A 25,359-nucleotide genomic window follows, 5' to 3' on the forward strand; every position below is an offset into this window, starting at 1 on the left:
CCATTTTTTGATGTTGATGTAATAACAGGACCGCGGACTGGAACCTCGACGGAATGGCACCTCGATCGGCTCTCCACCTCGGTATACTCTATCATCTCACTCACTTCTGAACTACACGTGGCCTGATTCCTTTATAGCCAAGGATATGTAGGCAGCTCAGATACCAGGGCTCGGTCACATTCCCCTTTTCTCTTAGTTTTGGTCTCCTTAAATAAGGGTCGGGTCAAAAAACCTGTCTAGTCGTTCTTTGTCCGAAAACTCTTCGCGTTTCCAGTCAAAGAGGGGCAGCTGTAGACATGTAATTTTTGACCCTCCCCAAGATTTTTCATATTTTAGCACGTAAATATTTAATTTAGGCCTATATTGCTATTTCAACTCATTTTTACTCTTTTACTTTATGTTATTACAAGAAAACAAAAATTACAAAAAAATAGGTTCATTAATGTTTTTGTAGTCACTTTTAATCTTGAAAAATACCAAAAATAGTTTTGTTTTAACGGCCAGTCTTATTTTAATGGTTATTTTATTTAAGTAGGATTAATTAATAAATGAGATCGTATTTTTAGGCTCATTCGCGAAAAAAGAATAAAATTTGGATTCAAGTGACCCATTTTTAGGCCTAATTCGGATTAGCTTATTAAGCCCAATACCCATTAAGCTAACTCTAGGAAACCTTCTAAACTGTTCTTTGGAACAAAAAACAAATAAAAATACGCTAAGGACCTAAGAGCAATAAGCTGAAAATACAACAAATAACCTTAACCTACACTCAGTAACGCCTAAAAATCTGGAGGAATCAGCGCCGCAATACATTGGAGAGCTGAAAATACACACAAAAAATAGAGAGCCTCCTTCTTCATTCAAAGATCAGCCATAGACACTCCATTACAGCCCAAATTTCAACCCCAAAAGCTACGAAAATCAACCATGAAACAGCCCCAAATTCCAGCTTAAAACACCCTTGCAACTTACTCCAAACACCACCAACAAAACCTTCTATAGTTGCTGAAAAATCAGCAATGTAAAAGCCATCAAAACCAGCTAAGCTTCCATCATTTTCAGCCGTAAACACCCAAAAATCAGCAATCAAATCCAACCTCGAGACACCCCAAAACGCAGTTGAAATCTGTTGCAATCAGCTGCCGAATCAGCCCTGAAAAGAGCCGAAACAACAACTGAGAGGCGCTGCAAATTCCACCGAAAAGATCACCTCAAAACCAATGCAAAAACCAGCCCGAAATCACCATCCCAAATCTGGTTGAGTTGAGTGGTTCGGCGTTGCGATTCCGGTTCTAGTTTATGGTCCGTAGCTCGGTTGAGGACTGCTATTTTTGGATACTCTTTTGCGATGTACACGTTTTGAAGATTTTCAGCAATTAAGGTGGCTCTTTCTTTTTTTCACTACTCCAATTCATTTCTCTATGATTCGAGCATTTCAGATTTATGTCACTATCCATGTCACTGTTGCTTTAATGTTTTACTTTTTATGTATGTATGCTTTGAGTTTTTTTTGTATTATTAGTTATAGTTGGTTTTATGAGTTTGAGCCTTTGTGTATGTTAGTTCAAATCTGTGTTAGTATGGGAATTTGGGTATATAAGCACTAACTTGAAAGTTGAGTTTTAATGGTATTTCAATTGCTGGAAATTCGTATCTCTTGTTGTTCTTTTTCAACCATTTTATTGCTTGAATTCCTTTTGGTTAATATTGAAGATTTTGACAGAATATTGAATATTTGATGCATTCAAAATGAATGTCTTTCCTTCGTTGTCTCACTTGATTATTTTAACAAAGTTGAAGGAACGAGAATTCTGGGCTTTATGTTCCAAGTGTAGTTGCTGATTAGCTTATGGAAACATTGGTTGTCTCTGCTTGGTAATCAGTCACTATATTATCATAGCAATAATCGTCTGCATTAGCAATAGTTCAAACATCGTAGTTGCTTTAGGCGCATAATTTAAATTAATCTCCTTAAACTCGGGTGTGCATTTCATGTGACCCAAATTCAAATCTCAACAACGTTAAATAAAATGTGTCGTGGACCGTGGGTGCATTTCATGTGGCGTGGTTCAAGACGTGTTTTAAATAACGTTGAATCTTCCTGAAAGTAATTAAAAGCGGCTAACGAGTTAAAATATACCATGGGCTAAAACATGTATCAAAATCAGATAATAGGCCAATAATAACAGTTGAGCGACCATGCTAAAACCACGGAACCCGGGAATGCCTAACACCTTCTCCCGGGTTAGCAGAATTTCTTACCCGGATTCCTGTGTTTCGCGGACTGTAAAACAGAGTCAAACTTTCCTTGATTTGGGATTCTAAACCGGTGACTTGGGATACCATAAATTATCCCAAGGGGCGACTCTGAATAATAATATAATAATCCCGTTTCGATTGTCACTTTAAGTTGGAAAAAACTCCCTTATACCCTTACGGATAGTAAAAAGGAGGTGTGACGGTCCCAACTGAGAATATATATATATATATATATATATATATATATATATATGTGTGTGTGTGTGGGGGGGGGTGTGGGGGGGGGGGGGGTGGGTGGACGTTGTGATTCCCTATTACAACCACCACACTCAAAACTAGGGAAAGCGCGAATGGTCTGCATTCAGCTTATCGACATAAACAATTTATGCCCTAATGTCTCAGTAGCGGTTTTCCATATTTGAACTTCCGGTTCAATGAGTGACCAAGCCTTGCTGTTGCGTTTCTCTTTCTTAACTTTGTTTATCACGAGCATATAATACAGGAGTCAAATTAACACCTTATGCTTCACACACAGTTGAACTTAATAACATAAAGTGAGATGGATTTAAGTATCTAATTACTTGGAATTGGGTGAAACTACATTCTATTCCAGCTCGTGCTTTATTTATGTATAACATCATGTCTGACTTTTAGCTTTATGAGTTCTTGAGACTTTTGAATTGTGCTTAAGTTTGTTACTTATGAGAGTGTAGGTTACGTTTGAGGATAACTCCAAGAAGAAACTGTGTTATGTAACATGGGGCATAGGGCTTTTTATGAGAGACTTGAATAAGTCAAAAATAGTATCCTGGGATAATGGGATGAGACTTGGTTGAGTTGACTGTGGCTAAGATGCGATGTGTGGTTTATGTTACAGGGTCTCTACATGGGTGCTATGGATAATGAGATGCGCCTTGGGATTTTTTCAAGAAGCAATGATGTAGTGGTGAACCTGTTATAAAACCCCAGCGGTTTGTCAACTGCAAAAGTATGGCCAAACGGGCTTTGGATGTTGTTATGGATGATGATCAGAAAATGGAGATCTTCCTAGAACAATATGCTGCTGAATGGAAAAGGTAATTTTGGGCCTGGCCCCAAATAAAAATGCTTTTAAATGAATGCAAGGGTTAAATAAACAATTTGTTCTTTGTGACCAGTTATTCTACGGCAGAGGACTAGTTTCCTCTAGATTTAGAGCACTACTAATTGGTGTAGAGTATCGAGATGCTATGCATAGGCTTTTAGGTTGTCATACTTATGTTAACATGATTCATCAACAATTGATCAAGATCTTTCATTTTTCTCCGACCTCTATACTTGTGCTCACTGGTAGTAACTGGGCTTTCTAATTTTTAATTTGTTTTATATTCACATTTAATCGAAAATTGTCTCAAAATTTCAAATTTCATGTGCAGATAATGGTGCAAATCCATTGCCAACTAGAGCAAATATGATTCGAGCATTCGACTGGCTTTTGCATGGCTGCAAGTCTGATGACATGCGTTTTCTTTTTTATGCCGGTCATGGAGATCAGCATCTACTTGATAATGGGCACTCATTGGACGAGTTTTGTGAAAGTATAAATCCCTTGGACTTCATAATCGAAGGTCCTATATATGACTTCGAGCTCAATGAGAGGTGGCTGGTCAGGCCGCTTCCCACAGGAGCAAAACTTTTTGCATAAATGGATTGCTGTTCTAGTGGCAACATTCTAGATTTACCATGGCTTTCCCAAACAACGAGGTAATGCTTGTAATAAGATTTTGCTTTAGAGGTTAGGAGTCTGTAACTTATAGAGAGGCTGAATTTGATCAAATACAATCAAATCTCTCTATAACGTCGTTTATTCCAAATATTTTTGAATGTTATAGCGAAGCGCTGTTATAGAGAACATATATTATAACATAACATAAAAATTGGTTCTGGAAAAGTAGAGCCGACAATATGAGCGGGGCCGGGCTAGCCCAGTCCAGCCCACGCGGGCTTTAGCAATTGACGGGCTGGGCTGGGCTGTGCTGTGAGGGTGGGTTGGTGAAGTCCAAGGGATCCCTTGATCTCCATGACCGGCATAAAAAAGAAAATGCAGGTCATCAGACTTGCAGCCATGCAAAAGCCAGTCGAATGCTCGAATCATATTTGCTCTTGTTGGCAATGGATTTGCACCATTATCTGCACATGAAATTTGAAATTTTGAGGCAATTTTCAATTAATGTGAATATAAAACAAATTAAAAATTAGAAAGTCAGTTACTACCAGCGAGCACAAGTATAGAGGTCGGAGAAAAATGAAAGGTCTTGATGAATCATGTTGACATGAGTATGACAACCTAAAAGCCTATGCATAGCATCTCGGTACTCTACACCAATTAGTAGTGCTATAAATCTAGAGGAAACTAGTTCTCTGCCGTAGAATAACTGGTCACAAAAAACAAATTGTTAATTTTCATCATAATTGATACATGATAGAAAAGCAACTAAACTTATAGAGTGAATTGAAATCAACATGCGAAATTAAGTCTGCACCAGAAAGGGAAAACAGGTTGATTTTCTTCAAAGCAAGTATCAGGTGTAGAATAATTTTATAAATCAATTTAGGCGCACTATAAGTTAGAAACATTGATGCTAATTTCTTTTTCAAAGTAAAAACATGACATGAGTAATCACAGATCACAAATTGTTTGACATTGTGCATAATACACGAGTGATCATTACAACAACAACAAAAAAAAAACACAAGTGATCATTCTCTAATAAAAACAACAGAAGTCAGATATATGAAGTATTTTTAACCAAATTATTTCCTTCATGTTGTAATAAGATTGGAAGGAAATGTCAAAAGGGAGAGAAAATAGGATTACACCTTCCGCAAATGCAAAGCATCTATCACCGTCCCATTAGTGAATTCATCTTCCCCGAAATAATATGAAATCAAGTTTGAAATTGGAAAAATTTAATTTTAACCAAGGGGCATAGGGCAGAGAAAGCGAGTGAGTTTGAACCTCTATATGCCTCACCAACCATTGCCCCTCCCAATAAAAACTTTTACTAAAATGAAAAGTATAGGATGGTCACACATAATATAGAACCAAACGAGACATAGAAAGAGATACCTTCAAAGATGAAACTGTAGCTAGAGTACAAATCTCCATTTCCCGGTTTATTACGGTCTCCATAGTATCATTTTTCCGGCAGAGCACAACTGCTTCTCGCCTAAGATCACCACCGTTAGTTTGGAATCAACTATCTCTCTTCTCAGCTCGTCGACTGTGTCCTTCTTGATGGTAGCCCCAATGGTGGCCCTCGTTTGTCTGCTGCTAACAGAGTCTGGGTCGATCAGTGTGCGAGTTTGAAGCCTTCTTTCACACAGATTGTGGACAATGTTTACAAGGCTACTTCTCTTTCTGTTGATTTTGCGTCCAAGGTTAGTTTTTTAATACTCCTACCATTGATTAGGTAGTTCAGTAGAGTTCGTCTTTGCTGTTTTAGGATGCTTGTTGGTAGACAAAAGTTTTCTCTATCGGAGATGATTCTCTAACTGCTTTACTATTTTAAGCATTAACTTCATTGTATAGGGGATGCCAACTAGTATTTTGTTTTTACAATAGCTTCCTCTATGTTTGAGCAGGGGTCAATGTATCTAAGCTTGTAAAAATCAGATCTTTTTAATATTTGAATGAACAGACAATAAATGGGTTAGAACAGAGGATTCTTGAATTTCTAACCCAATAATTTGGGATTGATTCTTGGTTGATTTAATTATGAGGTTGCTTTATGGCATCGTTTTTGTATAAGGAAATCTATTGCGTGAATTCTTTCTTTGTCCTTCCTGGTTTTCCTATAATACTTAGTACGTATCATGGATTTGTAATACTTTCTACCTACTTTATTTTGCAGCTGATAATCACCTAGGATGTGTATGCAGCTTAAATTGAAATACTATAATGTGCTAAGTTGTGTAGCAGTATTATTTTATTTTTCCAGCTCTGTGAACTATCAAGTTAGCTGGGTCAGGTAATATGGTGAATGGATTGTGAACTAGGACACCAGAAGTAACAGTTTCATTATGAACTCTTCCTACTCCTATGGAGCCTGGCTTTTTTGTTCTTGTGGATTGCTAGGACCTGAAACATCTTTTAACCAATAGGGCCAACAGAAACAGCCTTGTCTTACATATGAAATTCAGTATGTTTTTTTTTTTTTTTTACTTCAGGGATTTGCGTTTCTGCTTTTAGGTAGGTCAGAGATGGTGCGTTTCAATATTGTTGCACTTTGGGCTTTATCTTTGTGTGTTACCTTATTTCGCTTAGCTCTGGGGATAGATCTATGAGCACTGGGGTTAAATTTGTGCAAATTCCGATAAACAGCATGCCAATGAACGGTGTCTCACATATTTTCACTATGCTTATTTATCTCCACATGCACTGGAGATTGAAGGAGTTTTACATTCATTTCTTAGAAAACATGCTATACTCTTCGACTTTTTTAAGGGTCTTAGCAATTTTTGCTTTGATAGTTCTTCTGAGTATTCACTATAGTCTCAAATATTGATGTATTGCCACTGGAGATTGAAGAAGTTTTAAATTCATTTCTTAGGAGGCATGCTATAGTTCTTCTGCCCTCTGTCAGGAAAAAAAAGGTTAGAAATAAATAAAAAGGAAACTTAAATAGAATCCTTTGCATATACTCCATATTTGTTTTACAATGGTTATTAAAGAAAAAACATATTTGGTTTACAAATTTTTGATGGTAATGTAGCCTCTTGAGGTGGTCAATCAAGTGAATCAATGAGCTGAAAAGGAGACAGCCGGTCTCGTCAATGAAATTCTACCTGTTGACGCAGTTGACCATTTAACCAGACTTGTCTTTGCAAACTCACTTTACTTCAAAGGTGTCTGGGGTGATAAGTTCAATGCATCAATGACTAAGGACTGTGAGTTCCACCTTCTCAATGGGACCTCCGTTCAAGTGCCCTTCATGACTAGCCAGAGCAAGCGATATGTAAAAGCTTATGAAGGCTTCAAGGTGTTGAGGCTTCCTTATAAACATGGCTTGGATAGGCGTCATTTCTCCATGTATTTCTTTCTACCTGATGCGAATGATGGCCTGCCAGGCCTGGTGGAAAAAGTCACTTCAGACTCCGAATTCTTGGAGCGTCACCTTCCACATGCGAAGGTTGGAGTTGGTGAATTTCGTATCCCCAAATTTAAATTTTTTTTTTGGATTTGAAGCTTCTGAAGTTCTGAAAGGGCTCCGCGTGGTATCGCCTTTCTCTGGCCATGATCTCACCGAGATGGTGGAGACCATTTGTAATAAGGGCGTGTGTGTTGTTAGCATCTTTCATAAGTCCGTTATTGAGGTAGATGAAGAGGGCACAGAAGCTGCTGCTGCAACCACTGCTGTGTTTGGCCTAAGGTCTTATTCAGGAGAGAAAGTAGATTTCATTGCTGATCATCCGTTTCTCTTTCTGATTAGAGAAGATGGAACAGGCGCGTTATTGTTTGCAGGTACCGTCCTTAATCCTCTCCTTGAGTAAGTTGTACCCCTACATGTAGGTCGGTACCACTACTTGGAGATTGATGTTGTACTCTATGCTTCTATTATGTTGTACTCTCTGCTTCTATTTAGGGCTTGGACTTTTTTGGGTGCCCATAGTTGCCCCAACCCCCCTTACTAGAAAGTAATTTATTATGGAAAAGCATCGGTATGGAGCCTTCATGTATCCTACTTATGCTTTTGATTGTGCCTTGTACTTTGAACTAATGACATCAAAGGTTTGTCTGGTATTTCAGTTTCTAGTCATGGTTGTTTTGCTACATGTGTTTTCTGTTCTGTTTGCCTGACCAAAAACAGGATGCATATGATGAACATGCTAACTACTGTGGAGAAGTAAATGTTTCGAGATGGCACAGCTTGAAGCAAGTTAGAAATTGTTGCTAGCTCATTTACCATAAATCATGTATGCTAAGGTTTTCTCTATAACCTCGGAAATGGATTTTCTTTTCTATTTGCTCGCTATATTAAATGGAACGAAGCCCTTGTTTTAAGTTTATTGGCATCACCTTGCTTTCCCCTTGAACGTCAGAGGATTTAGATAATGCTCATGAATTTGTTGATAAGTTCCCTTTTTATCTCGTTTCGACTTTTAAATATTTGCATGGGTACTGTGTTAATAGATATCTTTAATCCCATCCTCCCCCCCCCCCCCCCCCCCCCCCCCCCCCCCCCCCCCCCCCCAAAACCAATCCCAAACACCCATCGGAAGATTTTATAACGAAGTAAGCTGTTTTAATGAATAGGGGTGGAGCTAGAAATCATGATAAGTATATTTGCATTACATATGTGTGCGTATTCAGCTTCAATAGGTAATTATTAGTACTTTGAAGTTTGTTTACCCGTAAAATGGTACAGTTAAATTTATACATAGTTTATGTCTCCGGGGACAATAGCAACGATATCGATAAACAAGAAGATAAAATTATATTGAGCTTTGAATAAAATGTAGCGTATGTTTGGCAGAATTTTTTTGTCACCTACAATGGTAATAAAGCTCACTATTTATAATTGTACCTAGGGAACACGGTCCTAGGATCAACACCATCTTTAATGTCAATTATGAGGACCATTGAGTATGTTGTTAAACTTAACAAGCAGTGAATGCCATATTCCTTGTAACGAGCCGTGTACTTAATGCTGTAGAATATTCCTCATTAAATGCTACCGGGGTAAAAGGCATGTATTTCATCTTTATGAGTATCATTCTCTCTGGTAACAGATGGGATCGTTGTCTTCGCATTCAACTATCTTCTGTGTTCGGCTCCATGTGTCACTTCCTCATGTTATCATTTTATATAAACATATTTTACTCTATACAGATAGTTCCCCTGCTTTCTGGTGCAATAACTTTGTGTCACCGGGAAGTTGGTAGAAGCATCTTCTTCGGCGGGAATTTCACTGACCCCTCTGAAAAGTTTCTGACGGTTGATTAGACGCACATCTCGCCGTATTTAATGTCCCGAAAACGCGTCATCCTGCGATTTAGCATCACTTTTACCGGTAAGCGAGGTAATTATGACCACGAATTTAGCCGCATATACCTTTACTTGTACGCTTCAACCTCCTTCATTTACAATTCATAATACTTTAAATTTCTCAAACTTTCTTTACTCAACTTATACTTCGTCTTTAACATTTCTTTAACTTTCTTTTTTGAGAGAAAACTTTCTTTTCTTCCAGAAATTCTAGTTCTTAAAAAAATAAAGGTATCAGTGAGTACCATCATCCCAAAGAGTCTAGTTACTACCAAAGATTTTGAATAAAAGTATCATTCTGCTCACCCTCATACGTGGGTTGTTAGTGTATACCCTTCTTTATTCGTCCTTCCAGTATCCCTACTGTGAAGGAAGACTGCCAAGGTCAAGATTTGGATATTATCGCTCCCGACTTGGCGGAGCGCATAATCTTATCCAAGAAGGGTTTTACGTATTTTTACACATCCCTTCACTTTGGGAGCGTTTCTTTGAGTAGAAAGTTTGGCTCCGTCATCGTGGAGTTCTGCCTTCGCTACCAGGTGTGCTTGGCCCAAGTATGTCCTTTCGTATGGAGAACAATCGCTTGTCTTCGACGCATGTGCCCGGAGACGGGAGAGGAGCTATCCCTACCTCTAGTGATGAGATCTTCCGGGGGGAATGATCAGCAAGCGTGGCAACCATGCTCTGCTATCCAGCATGGATGTTGACAACGATCGTGGGGAGATAGAACAGTTCATTTCAGTCACCACTAGTGACATCATCCCGGCCACGGCTCCAACCTTTCCAGAATTATGGAATCGCACTCTTAAGTCTACCATTAGTTTTTCTTCTGTTAAAGATCATTCCTCCTCGTTATTGACCCTTCTTCTTTTACTTGTTTCAGCGACTCGGTGGGTTCCACCTAGAGTTGAAAGCTTGGACCAATGGGTTCAGAAAATCTTAGACGTTACTACGCTCTAAACCCACATGTGAAAAGAAATGTCCCTTAAATACGGGTGGAAGGCCGAAAATTATGGTAAGTCGAACTCATCATGTTTTTACCTTTTCATATAAGGAAGATGTTTGACCCTTCTCTTTTATTGAATTCAGGTCTACGCCAGGGCTCAATCGTCGTCCCCGAGGAGGACGTTTTGGCTAATCCTGCTAATGCGGTGAGGCTATTGTAGGAGGCTTTTACACAGATAGGTGTCTCCGGGCCTGCTTTCTGGTGCGAGCGCTTCTTCTCGGAATCTCGGCAGAAGAACACACATGCTCTCAAGTTCTTCGTGTAAAGAGATGTTCAAATTCGATGATGGACGACCGCCGACTGACGCGCATTTAATGCCTTGAAAATTGTACCGACGGGATGTTTCGGTGACCTCTGCTGCTTACGTCATGATGTCTCGAAGTGAAAATCGAGGATTCAAATCGTTTCTTGTCATTTACTCTCCAAAAATCGAGGGGACTAATTGTATACGGGTAAAACTGAGCTTGATGCTCGACCGAGCTTCTGGAACGACGATTGAATGGAAATCAAAGTCACGAGTGTAACCGGTCCCGGTATCAAAGTTCGGATATCCGACACGATCGGCCGAGATCGGAACATGATACATATCGGAATCAAAAGTGCTATCGAAGATCATCAGACCTACCCTCGAGTTTGTCGAGCTAGTAATTAGTCCCGTTCTTAATGGCCTCGGAGAAAGCTCCGCCAGCTCAGCCGACAAGGGTCTATAACTCTTGCCATTAATTGATTATTATAGCATAAATTACGGTATTGGTGTAAAGATATGCAACAATCAGAAAGACCCATGCTTTCCTATAGAATAATGTCCAAAAGGGGAGATTTTCCCCTATAAATAGAAAAGACTAAGCTATTGATAAACATATTGTAATACACTCATAAGCAATGTACTGTCATTTTTAGTTTCAGCTCATTCCGTGGCTCTATCTTGCATAATCTCGTTATTTTCGGTTCATGGGAAATCAATAGATTTGCTCCATTTGTGAAGGTTGTATCTATCTTTTATTGCTTATTTCTACGTCAATATAATTTTTCGCCTTTGTATCTATTTATACTACGTATCCTTAGAATCGTGTATAAATTCAATTGTTATTCGATTTTAAGGGTAAACAGAAACATCATAGCTTTACCTATGAAGTTAAATTGGCAGAGCGCAACTTTAGATCATAAAATTTGAAGAAGAGGAAGCAAAGATGAGAAGGTTCAGTCTGAAGTTAATTTTAAAAATTAAATTTTAAATAGAGTTGTAACAAGTAATACTCAACCTGTGTTTTTGGCATGAAATACAAGAGACTGTTATGTTTGATGGCAAGTAAGCCAATCGAACTATTTTATTTAATCAAAAAATAACCAACTGTTATATTCACTTCTTACTCTGCAACCTTCACCGAGCACAATGATCTAAGCTTTCATAAAAGGAGATATAACCATAGTCTCTTTAGCTAATTCAGCCATCATCAAGGAGTCGTCAGGGCCTTTGTCCTTGTACTACACCCATTTGATTCTTACCTAATTGAAGTAGTAGGTGATGTTGTTTAATTAAGTTCTTTCTCAAACTATTAGCTAGTCACATGATGACAAGTGAAACACCTTAATTTGAATTTGTGTGTAGAACTCTCACATGCGAGGTAAAATGTTTCCAGAAAAGGACTTCATAGGCTCGAATCCAAAACTTTTAGGGGTCGTTTGGTAGATGATATAAGAATAGTATTGAATAAGGTGTATTAGTAATGCATGAGTTAGTAATGCAAGCATTAGTTATGCAAAGATTATTTCTTATCTACTGTTTGGTGTGATGTACTAAAAATTAAAATGTATTGCATAATTTTTAAGAAAATTAGTTGTTTACAGAAATGCCCTCCATATTCTTTAGCTTTAGGGTACTTTAAGAACAATTTTGTCTTTAGTTATGCTAATACATACATTAATAGTCTTGGTATTACTAATACTATGGTGTTATGAACAATAAAAGAAGAAGAAGAGTATTGCAGAACAAAGTAGAGAGAGAGGGAATTCTTATTGATATGAGATGAATTGCAATGGAATAGAACCCTCTATTTATATGGAGAGAGTGACTTAGTTACCAAATAATAAACCCTAGAATCTCTCTAAATATAGACATTCACCATAAATAGAATTCTATTTATAACACTCCCCCTTGAATGTCTATTCAACAGATAATGTGCCTCGTAAAACCTTAACTAAATAAAATCCAGTGGAAAAAAATTCTAGAGAAGAAAAAAGAGTACACATATCTAACAATACGTCTTTGGTTGCCTCGTTAAAAACCTTGTAAGGAAAACCCAGTGGGACAAAATCTTATAAGGGAAAAAGAGTGCAACGCGTATTAACTCCCCTGATGAGAGCATCAATCCACATCCTTGAACATTCGCATTCCAATCTTGTGCACTAGCTTCTTGAAGTTTGACGTCGGTAGAGATTTGGTGAATAAAATCAACCATATTAACTCCAATGAATATGTTGCACCTTGAAAATTCTCGCTATCACATTATCATGCTTATAGTTATAGGAAGATATATATGTGCACAAATTGAACTTAGGAAGTGGTACTTCAAGATCAAGAGTTGTATATGCTTCAAGCAATTTAAATCATTTGGGGATTGTCATATAAGTATAGTCAAATAAGCCATACAATAGACTTTAGTTAGATGCATATCAAGTAAACATTCAACATAGCCTGAACTCTGGAAGAGAAAGAATGAAAAGGATAGGGAGCATAAGAAAAAATATTCACCTCAACATGCTCAACACCGTCTTCATCAGTCCATATCCTATTGGGGATGCGTTGGCGTGCAGCACGGTTTCTGCTTTCTGATCCATAGCCTGTTACAGGGGATCCAATTCTTACGCTAACCTGGTGTTAAGAATAGCATATACATGCAACTGATCAGTTCAAGTACAACCAGAATCAAAATACATAATAAACTGATCGTTCAGACTTAGTGCTATGAAGTACGAACTCTATCTACTCATACGGCTCAGCAACCCAGTAAAGACTGCTCCAGTTGGTACTTAGGAAATAAGATCTTTAAGTGCAGCCTCGCAGCTGTCATCCAGTCTACAACTCAATCCCAAAATTATATGTAGTAAATTCATTGTAAGTAGTTTAGCAAAAAAAAATTCATTGCAAGATACCTCCTTTCGAGCCTGTACAAGTAGGACAAGAAATAAATGCAATTGTTGTCATATCGGGAGCTATGCTTCAAGGGTAATCTCCAAGTTTTATACATTTCTGGGATAATCCTCAATATATACCAAAATGGTGTTTTTTTTTTTTTTTAACCGTGGTTCCCGGGCATCGCTTTGCGAACCCGACTAGCTGTACTCACCGGGATCCGCTGTTTCAATGCGTGCACACCACGGTTAGTTCCACGGGGCCCTGGAGACGCGGCCGGTTTGTAATGCCTCCAGTGACCCTGCGGGGGCTCGAACTGGCGACCTGAAGGACTTTGTCCTCAGGCCTTTACCAGTTGAGCTACCCCTCAGGGTTTACCAAAATGGTGTAACTGCATAGAATAGATATGTGGTTCAGTCTCATGCTTCTCCTCCTCTTTGAATTCATGTTTTGGGGTCAAACCTTTCCAATGGTGTATACTTGTAACAGTACAACACATCAATGCAATAAGGACCTTTACAATATTGTAGAAGTTTTGAAAAATTCCATTGAAATTATGTTTTGGAACAAGACCTTTCAGTATTATATTAAGACAATACATCAACATATTATGGCATTGCAAGCACTCAAGCAATAACCTAATTTACAGGTACCGCGTGCTTTTTCTCTTGTGTGATGATTAATAATGTAGGAATTGTTAATAATGAAGGGATCCTTATGCAGGGATTACTTACTTTAAGGGCATTTTTTGCCTTTTAATACTATAATGCCCCTATTGCTAATACATACATGGAGTATATTTTATTTCATATTCTATCCCCGCATAATATAATATGTACAGTCCCGTATAACTTAATGCAGTTATACATACTCAAGGTCAGTGTGATGATTACAGTAAGAAAATTCACTGAACAATTTAAAAGTAGATATTCACTCTAATATGGACTCAAATAAAAGTTCTGAGGAACTGTTAAATCTCTCAATTGCTTTTTAGAAGTTAACATGAAAAAGAATAACCAAATTAGATGTTAGAGTGAATGAAAGAGCGAAGATGAATAGCCAATTTAATTCCTCCGTCATATACATTATGCAAACAGCATAGTAACAATTGAAAAGCATGACAAATACTGAATCACATTACCTGTGAAAGAGAAAAACCATGGACAAAGAAAAGCATACCAAGAACAAAAATCTTTACTTTAACACAAAATGTACTTCAGACCACACTTGATATACCTAAACGATAACAGGAAGCCAAACAACTAAAACAATAATCTATTAACATAGTACTCTTGTAAGCCCCCGTTAGCGCCGGAAATGTGAAACCAATTGGAAACAGGCCTAAAAAATGAGGATTGACAACATGTATATGAAATCTATAAAAATGAATTTATTGAAAAGGAAAATGTTACGGTGAATTAGGAGGTGAAAAGTTCGTAACTCATCTAAAATTATAATGATACAATTAATTAATGATTCAATCAATATGATAAATATGATTAAGATTTGAGAATGTTTTTTTTGTATTTTTTAATCTAGCACGTAAAGGAAGAAAAGAGAAGGAAAATCAAAAAAATTGAGAAAAAAGATAAATAGGTTTGTTGGGCAAAGAGAGGTGCCAAGTCAGCATTATTTTTCCCTCCTTTATATATATATATATATATATATATATATATATATATATATATATATATATATATATATATGAAAATAAAATTAGAAAGTACTATAATTCTTTAATATTATTTAAATATATTAAAAATCATTCAATAAATATAAAAGCATTCACCCCTAAAGTCACTATATATTAGAGAACTATCCTAAATATAAGAATAAATACTTATACATTAATATCCTAAGTATTAGGTTTAACGATTATTTTTTTATATACTATATCTTGTTAAGGGTATTTTTTGTAAGAAGAAAAGTCAAATTTGCTTACGCTTTGGGAAGAAGCTACTTTTTTTCTGTTTCTCATAAACTGTTTTTGCTTCCTCCCAAAAGCACTTTTTTTCCAACAAAAAAAAAGAACTTGGCCAAACACGTTATGTTAAGAGAAAAAAACAAAGCACTTTTGGCCTTTGGATAAGCTTGACCAAACATGCTATACTTTTGGGAAGATTCTTATAGCCTGTTTGGCCAAGCTTCTAAAATCAGCTTATTTTGAGAAGTGCTTTTGGTGATAAGCAGTTTGTATTTGGCTAATTAATTTAAAAAACACTTTTGAGCAGTAATTAGTGTTTGGCCAAGCTTTTGAAAACTGCTTCTAAGTGTATTTTTCTCAAAAGTGCTTTTCAGAAAAGTACTTTTGGAGAGAAGCTACTTTTTTCTGCTTCTCAAAAACTGCTTCTGCTTCTCCTCAAAAACACTTTTTTTCCTTCCAAAAGCTTGGCCAAACACCTAAATTTTTAGCCAAAAGCACTTTTTGCCCAAAAAAAGCTTGGCCGAAAAGGCTATTTAGTCTTCAAAATTTGAGGAATCTCCAATTTGAGTTTTTGCAAATGTAAAAGTTAAATTTATTGGTTATCTATTTTTTAAGTGGATAATATGACTATTGTAAGTTTTAATTCCTTTCCTGCTTTTATTTTTATATAATTTAAAATACTCATATTTTGAGAAAATTAATTTATCAACTTAGTAGTAGTAAAAAGGAAATCTTACAGAAATGTCCAAATAAGTCCTAACTTACCAACCTCTAGCCATTAATTATAGATTTACAAAAACTAGTCAAGTACATTTAAAAATGAAAACCCAAATAAATAAGATTCTTTCTCTCCAAGAATCACACACAAAGATCTTCTTTCATATTTTTAAGTGTGACCAGCAACATTAAATGCAAGACGAAAATGAAATTTTATGAATGAATTAGCAATAAGTTGATGAAATATATATATATATATATATATGTATATATATATATAGAAAAGATGACTTGGCACTCTCTAAAGCCGAGAATCTTATTTATCTTTTTTCTCCTTTTTTTGATTGTTTTCCTTGTCCATTCTATTAGTTTAGCTTATATAAAAAGCCTAAAGTCTATATTAAATTCCTAGACGTTATGGTTCTTCTCCTCTTCCCTTTAATTAATTTGTATTAATGTGCCTTGTAACGTATCAAAACAAGGAGATAAAAAGATAAGAAGCATCATGCTGCCATTGTGATTCTAATACATTACCTCTGCCACTTCCATCCGGCCGAGGAGTTATTCAGGTACGTTCCGTCCTATTTAGCTTAGATTGTGCATTGGGAAATTTACCAGCGTATTTTCACTTAAAGGGGTGCTATAGGATCTCAAGGTTGAATTCAAGTCCACGCAAAGATATGCCAACGTTTTTGTTAAAAAGCTTATACTTTTGAGTTCCATAATTGATTCTTACTGAGTGTTTGCTAAATTTTGTTAAACCGTGATATGCCATCATTCATCAACATCAAGGAGCATCGTACAGTCAGTGGTATCTACCTTAACATTGAATGCATTTCTTCTAGGGTAAAAAATTCTTTTTTTGGTTAATTTCACTCCCGGAATTCATTTTCTACTCATATTTTTATTAATTTTTTTATTAAATTCACAATTTTTTTCGAGTAGGTCTAATTCAGGAATTTGACTTGGTGTTATTTTAGAAACTGCTTATGAAATTCAATGATTTTAAAATAGAAGCAAAACCATACTTCCCTAATAACAAATGTTGATTTGCCTAGCATTTGCTGTGAAATTGAAAATAAGTTGCATAATGGGACATTCTTTGGTTGGTGTACATAGATTTAATTTTATACTATAATTACTATTTTTCTATTGATAATAAAATTTGAACATTTGCTGAAACAGGATTAAGGAAGCAATGAGTTTCTTTAATTCTATCAATACTATAAAGAACTCCTCTTGCCAAGTTATCAAACACTACTGACAAGAAGAATTTTGAAGAGGTTGTCATTATCCCTTTCAAAGATCCTTGAGACAACAAAGGTTTTTCTAATCATTAACCCTAGTCTCATCTATTTCTAATAATATAATATAGCCTCACAACGTGCATTGATTAAGTTTATGTTAGCATTGGATATTGAATTAAGTGTAATATGGTTTCACCGAAAGGTACTATATACCCAAAAGATGGATCTTTTCTTATTTAAATATTATTCTGTTGAATAAATATTTTTTATGTTGAATGTGATAATGTTACTTTTATTTATTTATTTTCGTTAAATCTATCGATTACTATTTGTTGACTTTTTTGAAAAATATTTTTTAATTTTTCATTTGAAATTTGGGGTTTTAACTTGATTTTCAAGAGGTATGAAAATATTTTACATTCATACCATCGATCAGTTTAATGAAAATAATTTTGTAAGATTTTTCTTTTTGCAATGATCTCATTGTGCAGGAACATTCAATGATTATTTATAAATACTAAGGGGAAAACCATTGAAAAAATGGCGTCTTGAAAACAAGAATATCATGAGTGAGTTCAAGAAGAAAACTCACTTAAAAATTTGATGGAATTGAAGTGGAGTATTATATTTGTTGCATATGTCAAAAGTAGGCAAAATTGACCGAACCTCGGAAATTCTGGTGTTCCTTTTTATTATTGTTTTATTGTCTTATTTATTATTTGGTGGCTGCCATAATTTTTGGTATAGTAGTTGTGACTCATTCACACTATACACATTTGGCTTCCGCAATAATTGGTATCAGAGCCAAGGTACTGTCTAAGTATGCTCTGTGGTTGCAGCATAGTCTGATCTTCCGCATCAGAAAAGATTTATCTTGGTAACTGAGTCAAGGTTCTGTCTGAGTATGCTCTATGGTTGCAGCTTAATCTGATCTTCCACACCAGAAAGGAAATAATCTTGATTTGTGTCGTCAGCTATTAAATAATATTTGTGTCAAAGATGGGAGACAATAAATAAGAAGAATCTACATCAAGTGTCAACAATACGTCATCATTGGCATCTTCGCTTATGACAATAATTGTGTCAAATGCAAAATTTGCGGTAGAAATTTTTGACGGGTCAGGACATTTTGGAATGTGGCAAGGTGAGGTTCTAGATGTCCTTTTTCAACAAGGGCTGGATCTTGCCATTGAAGAAAAGAAATCGGATGTTATTGGAGAAGAAGATTGGAAAATTATCAACCATGTTGCTTGCGGTACCATTCGATCATACCTTGCTAGAGAGCAGAAATATCCATACACAAAGGAAATTTCTGCAAGTAAATTATGGAAAGCACTAGAGGATAAATTTTTGAAGAAAAACAGTCAAAATAAATTGTACATGAAGAAGAGACTGTTTCGCTTCACCTATGTTCCTGGTACCACAATGAATGAACATATCACCAGTTTGTTGTTGTTGGTCACAGATTTGCAAAATATTGGATGCAACTTTTGATGATGGTAACTTGGCCTTGATGTTGTTGGGGTCACTTCCTGATGAGTACGAGCACCTTGAAACTACTCTACTCCATAGAAATGACGAAGTTTCTCTCAGAGAAGTTTGTTCGGCTTTGTACAGCTATGAACAAAGAAAGGGAGAAAAGCAAAAGGGCGGAGAAGGAGAAGCACTGGTTGTGAGGGGTCGTCCTCAAAATCAAATGAGGACAAAGAAGGGAAGATCCAAGTCAAGATCTAGACCCAGCAAAGATGAATGTGCCTTTTGTCGAGAAAAGGGGCACTTAAAGAAAGATTGTCCGAAGTTGAATAATAAGGCCAAACATTAACAATGGAAAGGCCATTATGGATTCAAATGTAGCTGATTGTGATGATTCAGACTTCTCATTAGTTACAACAGAGTCATCAACATCATCAGACATATGGTTGATGGACTCGGCTTGTAGCTATCATATGTGTCCCAACAGGGACTGGTTTGTGGATTTTCATGAAGGAGAATATGGAGTCATCCACACAGCGGATAACAGCCCTCTTACCTCATATGGTATTGGTTCAATACGATTAAGGAACCATGATGAAATGATTAGAACATTAATAGATGTTCGATATGTACCGGATTTGAAGAAGAATCTCATCTCTGTAGGAGCCCTAGAATCAAAAGGGTTCAAAATCATTGCAGAAAATGGAGTAATGAGAGTATGCTCTGGTGCACTAGTGGTAATGAAGGCCAATCGGAAGAACAATAACAGGTACCGTTATCGCGGTAGTACAGTTATTGGGATAGCGACAGTGACATCCAGTGACAAAAAAGAGGCAGAAGCAACCAGGCCATGCGCTTGGGACATGCTGGAGGAAAATCTTTGAAAACTCTATCAGATCAAGGATTGTTAAAGAGAGTAAAGGCTTGCAACTTGGAGTTTTGCGAGCATTGTGTCAAAGGGAAACAGACAAGGGTTAAATTTGGTACAGCGATCCATAATACTAAAGGTATTTTGGATTATGTACACTCGGATGTTTGGGGTCCTTCCAAAACACCTTCTAAAACAGACAAGGGTTAATACTAAAGGTATTTTGGATTATGTACACTCTGATGTTTTGGGTCCTTCCAAAACACCTTCATTGGGTGGGAAACACTATTTTGCAACCTTTGTTGATGATTTTTCCCGAAGAGTGTAGCTGTATACAATGAAGAGGAAAGATGAAGTGTTGGGAATTTTTCTCAAATGGAAGACGATAATGGAGAATCAAACAGGCAGGAGGTCAAGTGTATTCGCACAGACAATGGAGGTGAATACAAAAATGATCATTTCAATAAGGTCTGTGAAAATGATGGCATCATCCGACACTTCACTGTCAGACATACACCACAACAGAATGGAGTGGCAGAACGTATGAATCGGACCTTGCTGGAGAAGGTACGGTGTATGTTGTCCAATGCTGGCTTGGGCAAAGAATTTTGGGCTGAGGCAATTACATATGCATGCCACCTCATTAATCGTCTACCAGCTGCTGCTATTGATTGCAAGACACCATTTGAAAAATGGTATGGAAAGCCTGATGTAGATTATAACTCTTTGCACGTGCTTGGCTCAACTGCATATTATCATGTGACAGAGTCAAAATTGGATCCAACGGCAAAGAAGGCTATTTTATGGGGATTACTTCTGGAGTCAAAGGATATCGCTTATGGTGTCCTACGATAAAGAAAGTAATATTCAGCAGGGATGTTACCTTCGATCAATCTGCTGTGGTAAATAAGGTAACAAATAAAGATACCAAACAAGATGATGGTGCTTCTAAGCAGGTGGAGTTTGAGGGAAAATTTATTTTTCTTACACAAGAAGCAGAGGAGGAAACAAATGATGATTATCCTCTGGAAGAAGAGCCACTTGAGAGGGAGGTTCCAACTCAAGAACCTCAACAACAACTTGAATCAATAGCAACCAGCAGGCTAAAAAGGACAATAACGAAACATGTTCGTCTCATAGAGGCAGTTGCTTGTGCAACCTCAATTGTAGCTGATGATGTTCCTACCACTTATAAAGACGCAGTCCAAAGTTCAGAAGAAGATAAGTGGAGGATTTCCATGAATGATGAAATACAGTCCCTTCATCAGAATCATACATGGAGATTGGCCAATCTCCCGAAGGGAAAGAAAGCAATTGGGTGCAAATGAGTATTTGCAAAGAAATAAGGATTTCCTAACCAAGAAGATGTTCGCTACAAAGCAAGATTGGTGGCCAAAGGATATGCTCAAAAGGAGGGAATTGATTACAGTGAAGTATTTTCTCCAGTTGTAAAACATTCCTCTATTAGAATTATGTTGGCTTTGGTAACACAGTTGGATTTGGAACTAGTTCAGATGGATGTAAAAACTGCGTTTTTACATGGAAACTTGGAGGAGGAAATCTACATGACTCAGCCAGAAGGATTCAAAGTTGCTGGAAAGGAAAACATGGTGTGCAATCTTGAAAAATCGTTGTATGGATTGAAACAATCTTCTAGACAATGGTACAAGCAATTTGACAAGTTTATGTTGCGGCAAGGGTACAAGAGAAGCAAATACGATCATTGTGTGTATTTGTGCAAGTTTAAAGATGGTTCCTTTATTTATCTTCTTCTATATGTTGATGATATGTTGATAGCTTCCAAGAATTCAGAAGAAATTGATAAGTTGAAGATTCAACTAAAGAAGGAGTTCGAAATGAAGGATCTGGGTGAGGCAAAGAAAATTCTTGGCATGGAGATAATAAGAGATAGACGTTCAAAGAAACTCTATTTATCTCAAAAAGAATATTTGAAGAGAGTACTACAACGTTTTGGCATAGATGAAAAGACTAAGCCGGCTAGTACTCCATTTGCTCCCTATTTTAAGCTAAGTACTACTATGTCGCCAAAAGATGAAGCTGAACGAGAGTATATGTCAAAGGTACCATACACAAATGCTGTTGGTAGCTTGATGTATGCAATGGTCTGTACGAGACCTGACATTTCACAAGCTGTAGGAGTTATTAGCAGATAAATGCATAATCCAGGAAAGGAGCATTGGCAAGCTGTGAAGTGGATTCTACGATATATTCATAATATTGTAGATGTTGGGTTAGATTTTGAGCAGGAATGCAATCAGTCTGTAGTTGGATATTGTGACTTAGATTTTGCGGGTGATCTGGACAAACGAAGATCAACTTTTGGTTATGTGTTTACTTTTGCAAAGGCACCAGTTAGTTGGAAGTCTACTCTGCAGTTAACAGTTGCTTTGTCTACAACAGAGGCGGAGTACATGGCTATTACAGAGGCTGTGAAAGAGGCAATTTGGCTTTAGGGGTTGCTAAAAGAGTTTGGTGTTGAACAAAAAAGTATCATAATTTTTTGTGATAGTCAAAGTGCTATTCAATTAGTGAAGAACCAAGTTTATCATGCAAGGACGAAGCACATTGATGTTCGGTATCATTTCGTAGGAGAAATCATAGAAGAAGGTGGAGTCACAGTGAAGAAAATTCATACTACAGAGAATCCTGCTGATATGCTGACAAAAGTGGTGACTGCGGTCAAGTTTCAACATTGTTTGGATTTGATCAACATTGTTGAACACTGAAGGTTGAAGATGAAGCACAACCAAAATTTGTTATTAAGAGAAAATTGAAGATGTGGAATTTTTCCAAGGTGGAGATTTGTAGAATATGTCAAAGGTTCATCCCACATTGGTGGGGGACTTCATTTGGGGGAGAATTTCTCCCTATAAAAGAAGGCCTAATGTTTAGGATTTAAACACACCTCTCATTTGCCTTCTCATCTTCTTAAGGCATTTGTATCTTCTCTCTTTAGTATTATTTCACTTGTATTTTTGAAGTGGAATAAAATATTGGTTGTGTCCGAGGAAGTAGGCAAAATTGGCCGAACCTCGTAAATTCTGGTGTTCCTTTTTATTGTTGTTTTATTGTCTTATTTATTATTTAGTGGCTGTCATAATTTTTGGTATAGTAGTTGTGACTCATTCACACTATATACATTTGGCTTCCGCAACAATATTGTCCTCTCTATAGTTTTATATTCTACTCTTTTTTCTCTTATTTTTTGTTTCTTTTATGTGTCTTCTATATATGGAAGAAGGTGGTAAAAAAATGTGATTGGTATAGATGAATTTCGTGAGATAATGAATTTTTTTAAAGATGTTGGTCCGATTCTTGGAGGGAAAGGGATTATCCCTATATCTAGAGTAATGATTTTTAGTTTTTGTTGAATAAGTGATGGGTAAGGAAAAGTCAGAAGAAAGGAAAAAAAGAAAAAAAGAAAAAAAAGAAAAGAAAAAGAAAAGAAAGGGAAGACAAGAAAAATGAGCAGAAAATTAGCACCACAAATAGCATTAGAACAAGGAGTAAGAAACTAGGTACTAGAGAGAGAACGTCTGGCGATTGTGAAGCAAGGCAGCTTACAGACGCCATTAACGACCTACTTCTACTCCTTTGCTACAAATCTTATGGAATTTCTACAAAATCCTACTGAATTCACTAAGATGACAAGAGTAATTACGCCGGAAAGTGGAATACCACAAAAACTAGCACCGATGCAACTATTATATTGGCTCCCTGGCATGGGAAGTGCTCCGACGGTAATGCAAGCTCCACCAGAAGTAGATAATACGACCATGCAACCGGAGGAAGCAACGATGTTTACAGCAGTAAGGAAATTGACATACTCAATTGGATCTCAAAAGCAGACTATGGCGGAAGTAGTAAAAGGGAACAGAACACAAACACAGGGCATGCAATTAAAATTCTACCCACCGATGGTGAAGGATGGCGTGAAAACAGCAAAACTAAACACCAAGGAGATAGAATTGCAAGTTCAAAAATGGAAGACAGCTTTAATAGGGTATGTATTGGGTGGAAATCCATCATTTAAAGATATGTTAAAGTTTGTATATGGTGTATGGAATTTTGTTACAACTCCAACAGTTTTGATGCATGATGATGGCTATTTCATTTTTAAATTCGAATCTATGGAGGACAAAGAGATGGTAATGCAGCAGGGACCGTATACAACTAACAATAGGCCTATGATTCTAAAAGAATGGGATCCAAATTTCCAGATCAAAGAAGAATCCATGAGAATTGTTCCACTGTGGGTCAATTTTCCAGGTCTGCCTATTCAATGTTGGACTGAGGAAAACCTAGGAAGGATTGCTAGCCTTCTAGGTAAGCCAATTTGTACTGATAGATTAACTGCGGAATGTGAGAGGATCTCATATGCTAGAGTACTAGTTGACATGGATATCACACAGCCTTTACCAGAGGAAGTCCACATTGAAATCCCCGGTCAAAAAAGTTGGATTCAAATGGTGGAATTTGAGTGGAAACCAAAATTCTGCCTAGAGTGCAACAACTTTGGGCATGATAAAGGAAAATGTCAACAGGTGGAGGAACAGAAAGAAGAAGCCAAACAGAAAAGAAGAAGAAAGAAGAGGAAATGATATGGAAGGCAAAGGAAGCAAAGGAATAGCAAACAGATACACCTGAACAGGAAGTGAAACAGGAACAAAATAAAGGCAAGCAGAAGATGAACACACAAAATTTGAAGCATAAGGAGATCAATTATGAGGAACTAGCAAGTAGGAATAGGTTTGCACCATTGATGATAAAAGAGAAGCCACCTGAAAAGACTATGCAGGAAGAAACTAGAAATGATGAAGCAGGACAAAGGAGCCTAAACAGCACTCCTAATGCTCAGACACCATGATCATCATATCTTAGAATGTGAGAGGACTGAATAAGTCCCACAAGCAGCGAGAAGTGAGAAAATTCTTGCTGTAAAACAAAGTGGATATGATAGCTTACCTTGAAACAAGAGTCAAAAAGCAGAATGCAAAGGATATCCAAAGGAAAATAGGGAATGAATGGAAAATTGAAGACAATTATGAATATGCACCAAATGGTAGAATATGGTTAATGTGGAAGGAAGTCAATGTCAATGTCACAGTACTGAAGAAGACAGAGCAGTTGATTCATTGTTATGTACAAGATAAGAACTTTGCATTCACTTGCTACATATGTTTATGGATTGCATACTGTTCAGCATAGAAAATCACTATGGGGAAACCTAAAAAATATACAATTGAATGATACTTGGCTTATAATAGGAGATTTCAATAGTGTACTCAATGTTGATGATAGAATAAATGGTAATCCTGCACAGCAAGCTGAAGTAGTAGACTTCCAAAATTGTATTGAAGATATAGGAGTGGGGCAAATTACCAAAAGAGGAGGTAACTTCACATGGTGTAACAAAAGAGATGCTGAAATCGGGATATACAGTCATATAGATTGGGCCTTTGGGAATGCTGAATGGTTCAACCTATACACTGGTATTGAGGCTCACTACATGCTTCCAGGATGTTCAGACCATACACCAATATTGATCAGTACTGAGGTGCAGAAAATGAAAGTTAACAGACCTTATAGATTGTTAACTACAGTAATGAAGCAAGCAGAATACAAGGAGATTGTGCAAAGAATATGGAAAAAAAAGAAGTGGAGGAGATGCTATGAGCACTGTA

At 36.8% G+C, this 25,359-nt stretch overlaps 1 protein-coding gene, 1 long non-coding RNA gene and 1 pseudogene across 2 annotated transcripts; all 3 read left to right on the forward strand.

Moving 5' to 3' along the window:
• On the forward strand, positions 754-4,152 carry LOC109226519. Its single transcript, XR_002068069.1, has 3 exons — positions 754-1,381; positions 3,137-3,335; positions 3,675-4,152. It is a non-coding gene; the product is annotated as an uncharacterized LOC109226519 (long non-coding RNA).
• On the forward strand, positions 4,340-8,053 carry LOC109235949 (annotated as a pseudogene).
• Positions 23,320-24,542, forward strand: LOC109235964. Its single transcript, XM_019402205.1, has 2 exons — positions 23,320-24,219; positions 24,327-24,542. The coding sequence occupies exons 1-2, from the start codon at positions 23,320-23,322 to the stop codon at positions 24,540-24,542; spliced, it is 1,116 nt and encodes a 371-aa protein (XP_019257750.1).

Source organism: Nicotiana attenuata, chromosome 1 (assembly GCF_001879085.1).
Source record: "Nicotiana attenuata strain UT chromosome 1, NIATTr2, whole genome shotgun sequence".
NCBI classification, from domain to species: Eukaryota; Viridiplantae; Streptophyta; class Magnoliopsida; order Solanales; family Solanaceae; genus Nicotiana; species Nicotiana attenuata.